Source organism: Podarcis filfolensis, assembly GCF_964270895.1.
Source record: "Podarcis filfolensis genome assembly, chromosome: 16".
NCBI lineage: Eukaryota > Metazoa > Chordata > Lepidosauria > Squamata > Lacertidae > Podarcis > Podarcis filfolensis.
The window spans coordinates 9,664,165-9,683,697 of NC_139620.1; the positions used below are offsets into that span (position 1 = coordinate 9,664,165).

Here is a 19,533-nt window from a genome sequence, read left to right on the forward strand (position 1 = left end):
GGTTAAGAACTTTACCTCAGGATGAGAACACAAATCACGCAGCAGCAGTGGGAGGCCCCTTTAGCTAAAGTGGTACCTCAGGTTAAGAACAGTTTCAGGTTAAGAAGAGACCTCCAGAACAAATTAAGTTCTTAGCCAGAGGTACCACTGTATACAGTAGGCTAGCTTCAAGGTGCTCATTCAGACACCCAATTCTCTACCCACGAGGCATCGTGAGAGGTCAACAGAACTGTAGAGTTGGAAGGGACTGCGAGGGTCATCTAGTCCAACCCCTTGCAATGCAGGAATCTCAGCTAACGCATCCATGACAGATGGCCATCTAACCTCTACTTAATAACCTCCAAGGGAGGAGAATCCACCACCTTCTGAGGAAGACCGTTCCACTGCTCTTACTGTAAGAAATTTCTTCCTGATATTGAGTCAGAATCTTCTTTCATTGGTTTGAGTGCTACCCTTCTGAGCAGGAGAAAACAAGCCTGCTTCATCTTTCATGTGACAGCCCTTTAGATATTTGAAGATGGCTATCATATCTACTCTCTGGACTCAGCTCCATTAGTCAAGAAACACTCTGAATGCGTTATAAACATGCAACAGCAGATGGCACTGGAGAGCAAACAATTTTTCCATGTGATTTTTACATAGGGTTTTTCTTTTTCTTTTTGCTATAACTACTTAATTTATGACTTATTGATTGCATCCCCCCCCCACATCCCCCGTGTATAGATCCACTCTCAGTCTCCTCTTTTCCAGGCTAAACATACGCAGTTCCCCCAACTGTTCCTCATAAGGCTTGGTTTCCAGACCCTCGACCATATTGGTTGCCCTCCTCTGCATGTGTTCCGGCTTGTCAACACCCTTCTTAAATTGTGGTGCCCAGAATGGGACACAATATTATGGGTCAAGGACATGTTCCATCCAGGGAAAATAGGACTAGTTAGGGGTATGTATGCTGTGATGAGAGGGGTCATGGCTAGTAGGGAGAGAGTCCCAGAGGAGTGCATTTGCCCTCCCGGCCCGAGGTTCCCCATCCCTGTGTTTGACTATGATCTGGGAGAGCGGGGTTCGAATCCCCACTCAGCCATGAAGCTCACTGAGTGACCTTTGGCTCAGGCACCATCTGTTAGCCTTACCTACCTTGAGATGCTTGGAAGATACAAGTAGTATATACATGTAATATATAGATAAATAAAGAATACATTGTTTTGATTTTTTTCTGGTTTTTACATTTTTTGTTACCTGTATGTATTTACAAGAAATGTTCAGGGTTTTTTGTTTCTGTTTTTTTGTGTGTGTGTGCACTAACGCACTTGGGAGGCTCCCAATCCCCGGCTGAGCCAGCTATACACACACACACACACACACACACACACACACACACACACACACTACACCAGTGTGGTGTAGTGGTTAAGAGCAGTAGATTCGTAATCTGGTGAACCGGGTTCGCGTCTCCGCTCCTCCACATGCAGCTGCTGGGTGACTTTGGGCTAGTCACACTTCTCTGAAGTCTCTCAGCCCCACTCACCTCACAGAGTGTTTGTTGTGGGGGAGGAAGGGAAAGGAGATAGTTAGCTGCTTTGAGACTCCTTAGGGTAGTGATAAAGCGGGATATCAAATCCAAACTCTTCTTCTCTTTTTTGCTCTTCCAAATATGGCAACCCTAAATAACGGAGGGGAGGGGAGCTTTACTCTGTGCAACCTCAGATTGAGAGTAAGATGCTTTTTCTGAGTTGTTGTATTCCAGTTGAAATAAAAGAACTGAAAAGTGTGCTTGCTCCCTCTCTCTCTCTTCTCTCTCTCTCTCTCAATCTCAATCTCTCTCAATCTCTCTCTGCGTTTTTGATTTCCTTGGCGGTTAGCCAGGAGCCATCGACAACATGACATGCTGCAATCCTCTGGGCCAAAGCTGCAGTCCAAGCATCGACCTAGGATGAACCTATTGTACTTGTACTTTGTACAATTTATTAAGTACAACCAAACCTCAGTTCCTGGACGGCTCCGTTTTGGAACATTTCGGCTCCCAAACGCCGAAAGCCCGGAAGTAAATGGTCTGGTTTTCGAACGTTTTTCAGAAGTCGAACGTCTGACGCGACTTCCGCTTGAGTGCAGGAAGCTCTTGCAACCAATCGGAAGCTGTGCCTCAGTTGTCAAACATTTCGGAAGCCAAACTGGCTTCTGGAATGGATTACGTTCAACAACCGAGGTTTGAAGTATAACACTTCTGGCAGGCAAAAATGATGGAGTGGATTTCAAGCGCTTTAGGCAGTCCCCTTCTTCTTCTTCCCATTGTAATAGGAATTTTATGGTCTTAGATACCGGTATATGGTAATGTTCATAAGTGTACCAACCAAGCACATACATAGATCAGCACAGGAAGGCCAACCTGGAACCATTTTGATTCCTAAACTGACCAAATCTTTTCTCTGCAAGGTCAAAATGGAAAAGCCTCCCCATTGTCTTTTCCTTCACAAATCCTGTCTGTGTTTGAATAGGGTGTGAGCCTGTGACCTGGCCCAGGAACTAAGTATTTATCATTACAAAAGACTGGCCAGGCTACCCAGGAAATCCAATCAAGTAACCTGCCAGACAGGTGATAAGGACAAGAGATAAACAACATTTAAATTTCTCCAGGACTGCTCCCTGCAGAGGTTATTTTGGTGCTGCTAACGAAGCAGAAACAGCACATTGTTGTTGTTGTTGTTGTTGTTTAGTTGTGTCCGACTCTTTGTGACCCCATGGACCAGAGCACGCCAGGCACTCCTGTCTTCCACTGCCTCCCGCAGTTTGGTCAAACTCATGCTGGTAGCTTCGAGAACACTGTCCAACCATCTTGTCCTCTGTCGTCCCCTTCTCCTTGTGCCCTCCATCTTTCCCAGCATCAGGGTCTTTTCCAGGGAGTCTTCTCTTCTCATGAGGTGGCCAAAGTATTGGAGCCTCAGCTTCACGATCTGTCCTTCCAGTGAGCACTCAGGGCTGATTTCCTTCAGAATGGTGTTGTAAATAAAAATATGCCCTTTTCCCTTATGGGGTATCCAAGAGCCCATATAGAGTCCTTACATAGGTTCCCTATTGGTAGGAGAAAATAACAGAGGCCAACCAGAGAATATTTGAGAAGCAAAGCAGCTAGTAAGCTTGATCTTTATTGATCTGTTGCAACAGGGTACTCCCCTCACACGCAGGAGAGGAAGAGGACCCCCCAAAAATGCTGTGCAAGGGCTTATAAAGACTTTTGAAATTCCCCTCCTCTAGATCAAGACCACCCCCAGAAACATTATGCATTCATCACAGAAGGGTGTAACCTAAGACCACCCCTCAGATAAGGCGGTCTAAAACGGAACATTTGCATGTTGTTTTCTCCTGTCGCTTTGTTTATTTCCTGTCTGGCAGGTTACTTGATTGGATTTCTTGGGGAGCCTGGGCAGTCTTTTGTAATGATAAGGCTCACACCCTTATTCAAACACAGATTAAGACAGGATTTGTGAAGGAAGAGACAATGGGGAGGCTTTTCCATTTTGACCATGCAGAGAAACATTTACTCAGTTTAGGAATCAAAATGGTTCCAGATTGGCTTTCCTGTGCTGATCTATGTACGTGTGGTTATGAACGTTGCCATATATCTAAGACCATAAAATTCCTATCACAATGGAGAGGTTTGATCTTCTTGCAGTCCATGGGACTCTCCAGAGTCTCCTCCAGCGCCATAATTCAAAAGCATCCATTCTTCTGCGATCAGCCTTCTTTATGGTCCAGCTTTCACTTCCATACATCACTACTGGGAAAACCATAGCTTTTACTATACGGACCTTTTTTGGCAAGGTGATGTCTCTACTTTTTAAGATGCTCTACTTTTTAATATACTTTTTAAAAAACAGCACAGGAGGCAGCAATTATGAGTTACCGGTCTCTGCAGCCACAGCAGGTGCTGTGATTCTCCGGCAGTTTGACTTCACGCCCCCGGAGGCACATTCCATGATTTCTCGATACAGACAGATGCCAGCAACACACATTCTGCAGCAATTTGCAACTTTTATATTTAAAAAAAATCCTTATGGAAATCTACCAGCATTTCGGAGCCTGTTGGATTGTGCCATCATGGTCCAACACATATTTAGCCATTCTCAATGTTAAACCTTCATTCCACTACACAGCCATTCAATTTCAGTGTCCATTAAACCAATTATACTTAACAATTCTGAAATGATGTACACTGAAATGTATATTGCTAATATGGGGTTTCCCCCCTACACTAGTTTTCTAAGCTCCTAAATGATTACCTGTTGATTGTTTTCTGTTACTCTAAACTGAGTGTAACCTTTGATCATGAGACAAAGGCAAGGAGTTGCAAATCCTCATCTTGAAAGGGTGGTGGCTGTTTGTCATTCTCTGAAAGCCACAGAGAACAAAAGGATGTGATAATAATGGCTCTCCAAGAGGGACATAGCCTTAGGCAGCCTAAAGCAGATTGGAATGGGGGAGAGAGAGAGACACTGTTTTGATTTCTGGAGCGATCTTTTATTTCTAAGATGCTGAGCCTGTGCTGGACATTGCACAAGACCCTGTGATATTTGGGATGTATACTATATTTTGCATTTGCTGTATTTACTGTTTTTTGAAGGGTTCTGCAAGTAAACTTTGAATAAAACTTTTATGGCTCTGGACAATGATGACTTCCAAAAGGAGCCAGTTCTTATGCACCACCCTGTCGCTTCAAACCACACAATATTAATATCCGCACTAGGCCTTCGGTCTGTCACTTCAGAGGTACACAGCCTTCGAACATGAAAGGTCCACTGAGCTATAGGTAAAGGGTAAAGGGACCCTTGACCATTAGGTCCAGTCATGAGCGACTCTGGGGTTACGGCACTCATCTCGCTTTATTGGCCGAGGGAGCCGGCGTACAGCTTCCGGGTCATGTGGCCAGCATGACTAAGCCGCTTCTGGCAAACCAGAGCAGCGCACGGAAACGCCGGAGCGGTACCTATTTATCTACTTGCACTTTGATGTGCTTTCAAACTGCTAGGTTGGCAGGAGCAGGGACAGAGCAACGGGAGCTCACCCCGTCACAGGGACCTTCTGATTGGCAAGTCCTAGGCTCTGTGGTTTAACCCACAGCGCCCCCCGCATCCCTTCCACTGAGCTATACCTCATGGCTACTACCTGTTGGTAGATTATTCTGTTGTTTAGTCGTTTAGTTGTGTCCGACTCTTCGTGACCCCCTGGACCAGAGCACGCCAGGCCTCACTCTGCCCCCCGCAGTTTGGTCAAACTCATGTTTATAGCTCCGAGAACACTGTCCAACCATCTTGTTCTCTGTCATCCCCTTCTTCTTGTGCCCTCCATCTTTCCCAACATCAGGGTCTTTTCCAGGGAGTCTTCTCTTCTCATGAGGTGCCCAAAGTACTGGAGCCTCAGCTTCATGATCTGTCCTTCCAGTGAGCACTCAGGGCTGATTTCCTTCAGAATTGATAGGTTTGATCTTCTTGCAGTCCATGGGACTCTCAAGAGTCTCCTTCAGGTAGATTATTCCACCTCCACATTTTTGTCTCGTCCCCCGCCCCGCACCCCTTAAACCCATCTGCCTGAGGGGCTATCATAAGCATCTTGTGATCATCATGTTGACATTGGCCGCAGGACAAAGCCACATATCTGAGACAAAAACAAGCAGGGAAGCTGCCCATACGTTGTGAGAACAAGCCTTTCTAGACCTTCATATACTTTTGCTTCTGCTAAAGAGGCCTCTTCTTGAGGAATCTGCTGTCCCAAAGAGATAAGTTTCGATCTAAGAACACATACACTAAAAGTTACTAGCCCTCATGAGTGCATGTGTGTGGAAATCTTTCAACCCTGTGCCATGCGTTGAAAAGTGAGACAGCTGCAATTATGGTTTTCTGGAAGCCCCACAACCATCTAGAGAGATACTTGGTGACCTACAAGCTGTTCCCTGGGAATAGAAGAGTTCCACTGTTTCCTGTTGTGGGATCCTTCTGTCTCCGAGCTTGAGAGATAAGCTGCTGATTCACTTGATTCCTCTTGGCCTCAACCAGGAGGTTAGACTTCCTAAACTAGTTCTGTTTGGTGCCCAAGGCTTGTTTCTGTGCTGTTACTAATTTGCACATTATTCATAAGATTAGAAATGAAGAGGGAACGCACAAGCTGGCCATGCGAGGGTGGGGTGTAATTTTAAAATGTGCTGTTGCGCATTAACCATAATTGCTGCGTTTGGAACTCCTTGTGTGTGATGCTTCCCCCAAAGAAGCCTGGGAGGTATAGTTTGTTGTTGTTGTTGTTGTTGTTTAGTCGTTTAGTCGTGTCCGACTCTTCGTGACCCCATGGACCAGAGCACACCAGGCAGTCCTGTCTTCCACTGCCTCCTTTAAAGGTAAAGGTAAAGGAGCCCTGACAGTTAAGTCCAGTCGTGAACGACTCTGGGGTTGCGGCGCTCATCTCGCTTTACTGGCCAAGGGAGCCAACGTTTGTCCGCAGACAGTTTTTCTAGGTTATGTAGCCAGCATGACTAAGCCGCTTCTGGCGAAACCAGAGCAGCGCATGGAAACGCCGTTTACCTTCCCGCCGGAGCAGTACCTATTTATCTACTTGCACTGGCGTCCTTTCAAACTGCTAGGTTGGCAGAAGCTGGGACTGTGTAATGGGAGCTCACCCCATTGCGGGGAATCGAACCGATGACCTTCTGATCGGCAAGTCCAAGAGGCTCAGTGGCTTAGACCACAGCGGCACCAGCATCCCTATTGCCTCCTTTAAGGTAAAGGTAAAGGGAGCTTTGACCATTAGGTGCAGTCATGACCGACTCTGGGGTTGTGGCGCTCATCTTGTTTTATTGGCCAAGGGAGCCAGTGTACAGCTTCCAGGTCATGTGGACAGCAGGACTAAGCCTCTTCTGGCAAACCAGAGCAGCGCACGGAAACGCTGTTTACCTTCCCGCCGGAGCAGTACCTCTTTATCTACTTGCACTTTGACGTGCTTTCGAACTGCTAGGTTGGCAGGAGCAGGGACCGAGCAATGGGAGCTCACCCCGTCGTGGGGATTCGAACCGCCAACCTTCTGATTGGCAAGTCCTAGGCTCTGTGGTTTAACCCACAGCGCCACCCATGTCCCACCTACAATTCCTTCTGTGAGTACTCAGACCAGGAATGGGAGGTGCTTGGAGACGGGAACTCTGCAGGGAAGGCTGAGGCGAAGGAGCAGCGAGTGATTATTATTATTATTATTCACCCCACCCATCTGACTGGGTAGCCAGTCTGGGCGGCATTCAACATATATAAAAACATAATAAAACATTAAACTTTTTTTTTTAAAAAAAAACCTTCCCTAAGGGCTGCCTTCAGATGTCTTCTAAAAGTTGTAAAGTTACTTATCTCCTTGGCTCGGCGGGGTCACATAACTCCATACCCTCCAACATTTCTCCAGTGAAAATAAGGACGTCCTAAGGAAAAGTGGGACCATCCAGAATCAAATCAGAAACCGGGATGGCTTCTGTAAATCCCTGGGAAATAGGGACACTTGGAGTGTCTGGCTTTGATGCCTACCAACCTGGATGGCTTTTAAAAGAGAACTGGACAAATTCATGGAGGAGACAGGGTTGCCATATGTCCTCTTTTCCCAGGACACATCGCTTTCTTTCACAGTTAGAGTCATTATAACGATTCATAGTTAAAATTAGAAGCTGGCAAATGTGTTCTCTTTTTTTGCTCTTCAAAATATGGCAGGCCTTGCTGGAAGCCACAGGAGGGGAGAGTTAATAGTGTTATAGAAATAGGGAGGGGGATTCCCCACCATAGAAATTAATAAATGCTCGGGTTTGGGGTTCTTTGTGATACGAAGGCAGAACGTAAGGTGCAAGGGGATTCCTGGGCTGCCTTACGCAAACCTGGCTGGCTGGCTGAGGGAAGGGCAGAGCTGCTAGCATTACAATGGAGAGCCATCAAGGGTTGCCCACAACTTCTTATCCCAGGTGTGACCAAAGACTGGAGATTTGAAAGGTCAAGAGGCCCATTGGTTTAGACCACAGCACCACCCGCGTCAGACCCTGGGAGCGTGTCTGGAACCCCCCTGGACTTGCAGAGAGGGAGGGCAGAACATGACTTTTATAACAGTAGCATTGCAGAGTTGGAGATGACACACAGAGAAGATAACCTGCATTCCATTCTTCTGCCATTCTTCTGGGCCCGAAACCAAAAATGTCGGGATCTCCGCTCGGCCAAGCTGATAAAGCTCATTTTCCTCCAGCCGAGTCCTTCGGAATCGCCTCCCGACGATAATTAATGCCCTGAGCCTTCGATGAGGCCTCAGGCACATTCCCGTTCAGAGGAGTTTCCAGCACAGGGAAGTGATGGAATTTATGGCTACATGGCTAAAGAGTTTTATTTCTCGCTACACAGACAGCAGAGAAAAATACATCCTCTCTCTATGAAAGCAGAGAGCAACTGAACAACAAAGGAACAAAGGAACAGGAAACCAGTACATCACATCCGTCTCCCATAAGACTTCCAACAGTATGGAATATGTGGAATGTAAACAGAGCCTTGTGACTCAGCTGCTCAGTGGCAAAACAGAAACTAACAGACCCTGGGGGTCCAGGAGTTGCTCTTATGCTCAGATACTGCTTGCTGCCTTCCCACAGCGACCAGGCAGGCCGCTGTGAGAGCAAGGTGCGTGACTAAGATGGACCATTTGCCTAATCCAGCAGCCTTTGCTCATTATCATCTCCATGATCTGCTCCTGATGCAGCATGGAATGGCTACATCACAACCACAACAACAACAACAACAACAACAACAACACACTAACACACCCAGAGGTTGTGCATCTCATCTCTCCGTCTTCCCCTGTTCTAGCCATTGCCTGCCTGTGAGGCGTTCTCAAAGTAAAGGAAGGATTGAACTCTGATTAATAAGAATACACACAGAGGCTTGAACCAGCAAGACTCTGGGAAGGGTGCGTATAATAATCTCTCTCTCTACCCCTCGGCCCAGGTCGTTTTATTCACAAAAGAACTTTTTACAGGGTGTTCGTAAGAACCAATCAGATTTCTTCTGAGCATTTCCACAAACCCCACGTGGGAACAAAGTTAAACTACCAAAACTAATTAAGCACGGGGCAAACAAAGAACAGAACTACAAAGGAGAGCATTTGGCAACCCCGGAGATGATAAACAAACAATATACATGATAAGAAGGGTGGCCAGGAGGACAGCAATCATTATCACCTTCATGTGAGATCTGTTTCCCTGCCCTAAGATTAACATCCTGGGATTAACATATCAGAAAGCTACATCAAAGAAACTTGCCCACTATCTTTGATGACCCAAGATGCCTGCTTGGGCTGCCTACGTGACTTATGAAGAGAGAGATGGGCAGTAGAGGAAATGGCCAGAGATGCAGAGGGTTGTGGGGTTTGATCAGAAATTATTGTCAATGTATCAAACCCAGTCAACACAATGCATTCATCGTGGACACAATGGCTTGATGCATATTTTATAATTCCTCATAGTAATCCCACCTGACCCCACACTCTGAATATTTGCACTCCTACAGCCTGCCTTAGGGGGAGTTTGAGGACAGCCACTCCTTGCTTTTGGGGCCAGGGAGTCTGAATCAAACTTTGAAATGAGCCTGGATCATGCTTTCCTCAGGCTTGCCTCGGCAATTCCTGTTCTTCCTTTCCTAGGTTCAAAAGGCAGGCTGTCTCCTACATGGAGTGTTTGGTGTGGGTGTGGAAATGGAACGGAGTATCTTGGGAAAGGGCATGGCCGGCTGGAATCCAGAACCTGAGCTCGGCAGTCCATTAGGACTAATGGGGCTCTTGCTCCACCAACCCTTCTTGCTTGCAACCAGTTCAGAGGCACTGCCTCTCCTGCTGAACTCAGGAAGGAGAGGTGAAACGGGGACAAAACGATGGGTTCTCTGCCTTCTGACTCAGCAGCCGCAACAGGCATTAACTAATCACCTCTCCACATTGCGATATTTTGCAACAGGCCAGATTGCTTAATTCAGTGATGGCCAAACTTGGCCCTCCAGCTGTTTTGGGACTACAACTCCCATCATCCCTAGCCAACAGGACCAGTGGTCAGGGATGATGGGAACTGTAGTCCCAAAACAGCTGGAGGGGCGAGTTTGGCCATCACTGGCTTCATTAATCACTTTGTTTGCACAGAAATGGGGGCTTTGCGTGGGCCATGTGGTGCTCCCATTTACCCCAAGTGCCAGAGAGCAGGTGGGTGGCATAGAAGACCCAAAGGGGTCTCCATCGAGTGCAGAGGGGCCCAAACTTATTTGGCCTACAGCCCCCTTTTCAGAAAAAATAATAATACTCAGCCTTTGTCCGCCCCCGCCCCCCTAGATATGTACTTTCTTTAAGCAAACAAACAGAAAGATGCAGTGACAAATTTGCATTGTATTTTTGTCAGCAGCATTCTTAAGTCACCGCAATTAGCTATTTACAATCGGTGTACACACACACACACACACACACACACACACAGTGGTACCTCAGGTTACAGACGCTTCAGGTTGCAGACGCTTCAGGTTACAGACTCTGCTAACCCAGAAATAATACCTTGGGTTAAGAACTTTACCTCAGGATGAGAACAGAAATCGTGTGGTGGCGGTGCAGCGGCAGCGGGAGGCCCCATTAGCTAAAGTGGTACCTCAGGTTAAGAACAGTTTCAGGTTAAGAACGGACTTCCGGAATAAATTAAGTTCTTAACCCAAGGTACCACTGTGTGTGTATGTATGTACACACACACACACACACACACACACACACACACACATAGTTAACTTGCATTTTGAGTGTCTATGTGGAAAATAATCACTACGACTTTAACTCCATGTTACATTGGGCGCCATTACTCAACACATCAAACATGTACAAACGCTTTCTCAAATTATTCTTCCCTTTTTTCTCTATGCTTTTGCCACCCCCTTATTTTTATTTAATGCCCCCCCAATTGCACCCAAGGCTACACCCCCCGATCATTTCAGGGCCCCCCAGGGGAGGTATATGCTTTTGGGAAAGCCCCATAAATAGAGCACAGGAGCCAACAGACCTTCACTCGCTTGTGTCCCTCAGCACCAGGCACTCAGAGGTAGGCTTTTGCTAAGAAGATCCCATTTTTCCCCTCATGGCAGCCTGGTAAATGTCTGGCAGCCCGACAATACACCCCACAAGCCTCAAACCCTCTACAACTAAGCATATATTTAAAAAGGAAAGAAACTTGGGATCTGAGGAATCAGAATATGCAGTCCGACTAGTGAACCGGCCACTATTAGTATTGCTGCTACCAGAAGATGTATGGTTAAAGGCTTAAAATGCACTTCCAACCCGCCTGCCCCATAAGATTACTGTATTCTCTGTCCTGTAAGTATGCCAACTTCAGAGAAAACTGAACCCACAAAAGCCTGATCCTTCTTTGCCTTCCTTAAACACTTTTCAAGCTGAGCTGCTGGGTGTGACCCGCTTGCAGTGAATTTGGATGTGGTTTCTAATAAAAGAAAGGTATAATCAATCCATTTCTGCAGCTGCCCCTCCCTGCCCCCCCAGCTACGCCTATGGCCCCAAACAAACATTTCCTCCCTCCCCTTTATACACTCCCCATGCTGTGAAGATTTGGGCTCAGCTGCCAGGGGAATAATAGCACCTTTCCTGTTGGTTCGTCCAAGTCTTAAAAGTTCAGTCCTATTCCTTTTGGTCCGGGATTCTTTAACAGTTGGGATGAAGCAGCGACAGGCTATCGTTTAAGGGTTCAGCCAAACTTACCTATTGCCCTGCGCTTTCTAAACACAGGTTAGATGGCTCGGTTGGTTAAAGTGCGGTGCTGATCACGCCAAGGTTGCAGGTTCAATCCCTGTAAGAGACAGCTGCATATTCCTGGGGTTGGACTAGATTGTCCTCAGGGTCCTTCACAACTCTATGAGTCTAGGTCTGTGCTTTACAGCTCCCTGTCCAACCTCTTTTCTTCTTCTTCTCTCTCGCTCTGCTGCTTTCTCCTGGAAAACTTGTTCTTTAATGCTGAATCAAGACAAACAGCAACTTGGAGTTTCCATGCATTGTCGTTTGCTCCAATTCAGCAGTAAAGAATGAGTTTTGTGGGGGAAGCACGAGGGCAAAAACAAAATGTGTCAGAGGTGTGTCAGAGCTTTAAAGCTCAGGCCCGGCCCAGAAACATGACACAAAAGGAAGCCATTAATCTCCATGACAGAACTTTAAATCTCCATCACGGAACTTTAATAGGCCCTCTAAATATTTCAGTTTTACTAGACAGTGTTTTCATGCCACAACCTGCTCTGTTTGGGCCGAGCCAACAGTCATACCTCGGGTTGAAGTAGTTTTCGGGTTGTGCTCCAAGGTGACCCAGAAGTAACAGAACGCAGCTCAAAATGCCGTCACGCGCATGCCAGTCTCCTGCTTGCTGCTGCCATTAATCGCACGCCCCCCCTCTGCATTCACTATCAGTGTATAAGACGACACCCAATTTTTGCCTAATTTTTTTTTTTTAGCAAAAAGCATCATCTTAGACACAGAAAAATACAGTAACTAGCAGCAGTGCTTTTATTCAGCTGGAGCGTAGTTCCAGCCCCTCTCATGTGGGCGCCATTGCAGGCTGGCACTTCCTCTGCCTGCTTCTTGCCTTTATGTACTTCTGAGAAGCCCAAAACAAACATCTTGAGTCAAAATGGAAGCTGGCCAGCATGTGTGAGTCTGCACTTGTTTACTATGACTCCACTTAGGTCCTAGCTGTTCCTAGCCACAATTGAGCTATGGACTGGGGCCAATTATTATTTCTTCAGTCCATCTCCCGTACAGCAGCAGTAGGCTTTAAGCTTTGCAGCCAGGCCTCTAGCGTTGCACGTGGACATGTTTCCACGAGGGTCCTTCTGAGATGCCCTAGCCGTCTACCTGAATCTCAGAGAATGAGGGAGGCGGGGTGCATTTATTAAACCGGTACCAGAACCAGGGCTGGCCCCGAAACCAGCTAGGGAGACAGCTTGTACCTCTGTGGGCGATGGATGCGGCTGTTGCCAAACCGGCCTCTGTTCAGGGCTGCCCCGAGTCGCCCGGCAACTAATGGTAACAACTTCATGGTGAGTTCCGGCACCTATTTTCCTTGGAAAAAAGTACCGGCTAGCAGTACCGGATTGGTTTCTGCAGGTCTGGGCAAATCTCAGGACCCAACAAGGCCTTTCATATGTTCATGATGTTAACGCTACTAGCCACAATTGCTCAGCCAACAGCCACAATAGCCGCCACCCAGAAAAGCAACCATTGCCACCTGCTACAGGGCTTTTCAGGAGAACCACTGGAGACCAGGCCAGAGGGGTGTGTGGTCCGGTCCTGGAGGACTCGCCTTCTCTTTCCAAACAGCCAGGAGGAGAACCTCCATTTATAAAGGCGGTGACTATTTACTTACAGCAGCTTCACTCAACTTGGTGTTTTCCATACATGTGGTTGAACTGTAGCTCACGTCATCCCTGACCAGACAGGCTGGGGTTGGAAATCCAACATCATCCATTGTTATGTGTTGAAGTTCTCACCCTGGTCACCAGGGATATTGTGTATATAGTTTTCGCTCAGGTCCACGTCAGCTGATTTAGGTGGGAAACCCTGGGTTGTTGTTGTTACAATGTTCACCGGACAAACTGCACATGTAAAACTGTATGGTGAATAGGGTCAATTAATATGTGATGGTGAGTCTTACGGGCGATATTGTTAACAGTGAACAAGCTATGCCTGCGAACTTGTAAAATTGGAATCAATATGCTTATGTGCCTTGTTGTTGTTGAGTCGTTTAGTCGTGTCCGACTCTTCGTGACCCCCTGGACCAGAGCACGCCAGGCACTCCTGTCTTCCACTGCCTGCCACAGTTTGGTCAAACTCATGCTGGTAGCTTCGAGAACACTGTCCAACCATCTCGTCCTCTGTCGTCCCCTTCTTGTGCCCTCCATCTTTCCCAACATCAGGGTCTTTTCCAGGGAGTCTTCTCTTCTCATGAGGTGGCCAAAGTACTGGAGCCTCAGCTTCAGGATCTGTCCTTCCAGTGAGCACTCAGGGCTGATTTCCTTCAGAATGGATGGGTTTGATCTTCTTGCAGTCCATGGGACTCTCAAGAATCTCCTCCAGCACCAGAATTCAAAAGCATCCATTCTTCCGCGATCAGCCTTCTTTATGGTCCAGCTCTCACTTCCATACATCACTACTGGGAAAACCATAGCTTTAAATATATGGACCTTTGTTGGCAAGGTGGTGTCTCTGCTTTTTAAGATGCTGTTATGCACCTTACTGAAACCAATAAGGATTTTGCTGTATGTAATGGAACTAATATGAGTAACTAATGCCTTATCTCGGTGGGGAGGGGTGTTATGTATTGAAGTTCTCACCCTGGCCACCAGGGGTATTGTGCATATAGTTTTCACTCGGGTCCACGTCAGTTAATTTAGGCAGGAAACCCTGGGGTGTTGTTGTTACAATGTTGACAGCCGGCTGCCTATAAAAGCAGACCGGCTGAGCTGTTCAGTTCAGTTCAGTTCCAGCATACTTATAAAGAACTACTTGGAGAAATCTCTGTGTTGTCTGCTATGTCCACTCACTACTTAATATCTATGGAGAGCAGCCCATTTGGGAAAGGCTAACTGGTGGTACTGTGGGTTAAACCACAGAGCCTAGGACTTGCTGATCAGAAGGTTGGCGGTTTGAATCCCCGTGACGGGGTGAGCTCCTGTTGCTTGGTCCCTGCTCCTGCCAACCTAGCAGTTCGAAAGCATGTCAAAGTGCAAGTAGATAAATAGGTACCGCTCCGGCGGGAAGGTAAACAGTGTTTCTGTGTGCTGCTCTGGTTTGCCAGAAGCGGCTTAGTCATGCTGGCCACATGACCCTTGGCCAATAAAGCGAGATGAGCGCCGCAACCCCAGAGTTGGCCACGACTGGACCTAATGGTCCGGGGTTCCTTTACCTTTACCTTAACTGGTGGTATTATTAATAGATCTGTATTCCACTTTTCCTGCAAGGAGTTCAAGGTGGCATGCATTGTTATCTTTCTCCCTGTTTTATTCCCCCCCCCAAAAAAAAACCCTGTAAGCCGAGAGACTGCCCAAAGTCACCAACTGAGTTTTATGGCCGAGTGGGGATTTGAACCCACGTTCCAGTCCAACATTCTAGAAACAGCGCCACATTGGCTCTCACATTCCTTGCTCTATCCATCACAAGGTCCTGTCTGCAAGGACAAATCTGGCACAGGTAAATATGACCTCCATGCAAGACAATCTTCCCTCCTATTCACTACTCTCCCTACTTACCGTATTTTTTGCTCTATAAGACGCACCAGACCACAAGACGCGCCTAGTTTTTGGAGGAGGAAAACAAGAAAAAAAATATTCTGAATCTCAGAAGCCAGAACAGCAAGAGGGATAGCTGCGCAGTGAAAGCAGCAATCTCTCTTGCTGTTCTGGCTTCTGTGATAGCTGCGCAGCCTGCATTCACTCTATAAGATGCACACACATTTCCCCTTACTTTTTAGGAGGGAAAAAGTGAGTCTTATAGAGCAAAAAATATGGTATATCAGCTGTAGTTGAGAAACATAAAATGCTAAAATGCAATACAATGGTACCTCGGGTTACATACGCTTCAGGTTACATACGCTTCAGGTTACAGACTCCGATAACCCAGAAATAGTACCTCAGGTTAAGAACTTTGCTTCAGGATGAGAACAGAAATCGTGCTCTGGTGGCACGGCAGCAGCAGGAGGCCCCATTAGCTAAAGTGGTGCTTCAGGTTAAGAACAGTTTCAGGATAAGAACAGACCTCCAGAACGAATTAAGTACTTAACCTGAGGGACCACTGTACTTAACCCGAGGTACCACTGTACTTAACCCGAGGTACCACTGTATGTTTAAAAATAAACGCTAAAATACAATATGTTTAAGATCATTGAAACAACATTGCAGCATTAAATAATATTTTTTTAAAAACCACCCTTCACTATCCAACTTGCTAGGGATTTCTGTCTAACCACAGCAGGACCTAGCAAGGTCATTTGCACTCTTCATTTCATTCATAAGTTATTGTATTTTTATCCCAGCAGCAGGCTCAGGTCAGCCTACGCAAGTCTCTTTCCCCTTCCTGCGTTTTAGCTTCACAACAACCCTGCGAGGAAGGGTGAGCTGAGCAGAGCATCGTGACCAAATAGGGATCAAAAGCCAAGTTTCCTGCTCTCCCTGTCCCGACCCATTCTCCAAAGTGTGACCATTTTGCAGTTGGCAGGTGTATTGCATCTCATGGTGTTCTAGGATATCGAAACAACCTGTACTCTGTTTGAAAGCCTGGCCAATTCTCCTAGACATGGCTTCTGGTTCCGGTCTGCCTTAATGGAGGCAGCTCCCATGACAGCGGGAGATCCTTGGCAAAGAAAAAACAAGGATGATTGAGGATAATTATCCTTGCAAGTTCCCCCCCAGGACAGGGGGATGGGCTTCACTTGCAGTTTGTCTCGTTACTTGCCTCTCACTCTGGCATGGAATGCGTGGGGCAGGGAGGCGCTGATTGCAAAAGCACTTTGCCTGCCAAAAACCCTCCAACGCCGCCATTAAGAAGCAGAGGTTCTCCTGTTAATTGGAGCTTAATTTGGACTAAAGTACGGGCATGTGCTAGAAGACATGAGATCATAAACTGCGGAACAGAACCAACTGCAAGGACTTTACAGTTTGAACTTGAGATCAGACTTCATTAGGTGCAAAAGACTGTGTCCGGGGAGGGGAGGCTACAGTTTCTTTATGTTAAGTTTTCTTCTCTACGTTTATGATTCGGCAACCCTCCTTTGAACATTAGTTCAAATTATATTTGTACAGTGGTACCTTGGTTCTTGAATGGCTTAGTCGTCAAACAAATCAGCTTCTGAACACTGCAAACCCGGAAGTAAGTGTTCCGGATTGCAAACATTTTTCAGAAGCTGAACATCCGACGTGGCTTCTGCTTGAGTGCAGGAAGCTCCTGCAGCCAATCGGAAGCTGCATCTTGGTTTTCGAATGGTTTCAGGATTTGAATGGACTCCCGGAATGGATTAAGTTCGAGAACCAAGGCACCACTGTACAAGCGAGGAGGGAAGTAATTGGATTATAGATATGGAATATAACATTAAACAAAACTGTGTGTGTAAAAAAAAGGAAAAAGGGAGGGAAGCTCAATTTTGCGAAAAGTTTACGACGGAAACTTAGAGCCGACTCGTCCCCATCCTTTATTATTTATGGAGTGAACTGAATAACGCTAAGTGGACTTAGAATTTAATTCAGTTGGACGGAAGGATGACAGGAGTCTGCAAACTTGCCAAGGAACTGAGTCATCTGCAGTTTGACAGTTATTGAGTCATCTGCAGTTTGACAGACCACTCTTCTTCCCAGACTGAGAGAAAAAATGGCAAAAACAGGATATTCATTGGGACAGAGTGATTTTTGCAGCTGTTAAAGTTTCAAAACAACGAAGTATGGGACAGAGGGAGGGAGAAATTTCTGGAACAACAATGGGATATCAGCTCCACCCAAGGCATGATGGATAATAGCAACAACCGGGGGGGAAACAGACATAACATTTTACAAGGACAGAAAGAATTATTGCCACACACAGGAAGAACAAGGATATAGTTTGAGTGCCTCACTTGTAGTTGCATAAATCATTTCATGTGTCAACACAAATAGTTTTTATATTATATTATATTTTATATTTTATATTATATTGCAGTTGTTGTATAAGGCATTATTAGTTTGACAGGAATGTAACAGAAATTAATAAGATTTTGGAATGCAGAAATAAAGAAAATAATCAAACCATCAGTTCTAGCATGCGGGGTGGGGGGCACTTTATCTAAATTATATAATCCGGCATTTGAACGATTGGTATTAGTAATTGTATTATAAATTGGTATTGTTATAATGAGGCTATTATTGGATTGTAACTGAAAATTAATAATAAAAAAATACTGTATTGGCCCAAATATAAGCCGCACCCACAAATAAGCCGCACCTTTAAAATTCAGGGAGGGGAAAAACAAAAACAAAATCCGAATATAACCCGCTCCCTTAAAATCCCGCAGGCACTCACACCCGTTCCGTTTTACTGTATGTCTGTTTCAGCAGCAACATCGTAAATGCCATTTTTTTTGTAAAGTCACAAATTTAAGCTGCTCTTTTAACTTTTCATGGTCGGAATGGGGGGTGGGAGGAGTGTGGCTTATATATGGGAAAATGCAGTATTATCAATTCTTGTTTGCACCTTGTTTCAGTTCCAGAAACCCCAGTGTACTCACCCCAGAGCTGTTCCGCCCAGAAATTCTTCCCTGCGACAATTCAGAAGCAAGCTTGTCCCTGGGGCCCTTGTGGCCATGCGAGAAGGTCAAATTGAGAAGGTGCTGTTTTTGGGTGGCAGGTGCTGCTCACAGCTCTTTGGTCACGGAAGACCAAAGGCTCTGAAGGCTGTATCTTTATAGGGATGTCTTTGGAGCCAGATAGAAATTCAGGCTCTTCAAGCCAGGTGGCATCTGCAGTTAAAGAGGAGGATCCCCAGAAGTGAATTAATGTGAGACTGAGCGAGGAGATGATTCCAGCAATGTTTCATAACCTTCTAATTACAATTGTGTTGTTGTCATCCATGGTCCCTGTGGCTCAGACACGTCACATGTAATATGGGTGACACCATCTGTTAATAATAATAATATTTTATTTATATCCCGCCCTCCCCAGCCGAAGCTGGGCTCAGAGCGGCTAACAACAGTAAAATGATACAACATTCTAAAACCAGTTCATTATAAAATAAATTCAAATCAGATTAATGGCAACCACTGGGCTAGAGTTCTATGAGGATCACCAAAGGAGGGGGTCAGGCTGTGCCCTGGCCAAAGGCCTGGTGGAACAGCTCTGTCTTGCAGGCCCTGCGGAAAGAGGTCAAGTCCCGCAGGGCCCTAGTCTCTTGTGACAGAGCGTTCCACCAGATCGGAGCCACAGCCGAAAAAGCCCTGGCTCTGGTTGAGGCCAGCCTAACCTCTCTGTGGCCCGGGACCTCCAATATGTTTTTGTTTGAAGACCATAAGGTCCTCCGTGGGACATACCAGGAGAGGCGGTCCCGTAGGTACGAGGGTCCTAGGCCATATAGGGCTTTAAAGGTTAAAACCAGCACCTTAAACCTGATCCTGTACTCCACCGGAAGCCAGTGCAGCTGGTATAGCACCAGGTGAATGTGATCCCACAGCGAGGAAGAAGAGGAGGAGGAGTTTGGATTTGATATCCCGCTTTATCACTACCCGAAGGAGTCTCAAAGCGGCTAACATCCTTCCCCTTCCTCCCCCACAACAAACACTCTGTGAGGTGAGTGGGGCTGAGAAACTTCAGAGAAGTGTGACTAGCCCAAAGTCACCCAGCAGCTGCACGTGGAGGAGCAGAGACGCGAACCCGGTTCCCTAGATTACAAATCTACCACTCTTAACCACTACACCACACTGACCCCGTAAGGAGTCTCGCCGCGGCATTCTGCACCCGC

At 46.4% G+C, this 19,533-nt stretch overlaps 1 protein-coding gene across 8 annotated transcripts in view; it reads right to left on the reverse strand.

Moving 5' to 3' along the window:
• Positions 1-19,533, reverse strand: part of LOC310751711 (lysosomal acid glucosylceramidase-like) — a 142,894-nt gene that overhangs the window by 23,774 nt on the left and 99,587 nt on the right. Inside the window, exon 1 of one of the 8 annotated variants that reach the window (XM_083591252.1) lies at positions 11,776-12,129. The exons of 1 other annotated variant lie outside the window; for it this stretch is intronic. Coding sequence is in view for 2 of the 7 variants with exons in the window: in XM_083591249.1 (XP_083447375.1) it covers positions 12,657-12,680 (24 nt within the window). In the remaining 5 variants the exon portion in view is untranslated. Of the gene's footprint in view, positions 1-8,151; positions 8,173-11,775; positions 12,130-12,656; positions 12,870-12,915; positions 12,935-13,010; positions 13,382-13,422; positions 14,190-18,307; positions 18,521-19,533 lie in introns of those variants that run through there. 6 more of the 8 variants (XM_083591251.1, XM_083591255.1, XM_083591253.1 and 3 more) reach the window with 6 other exon arrangements.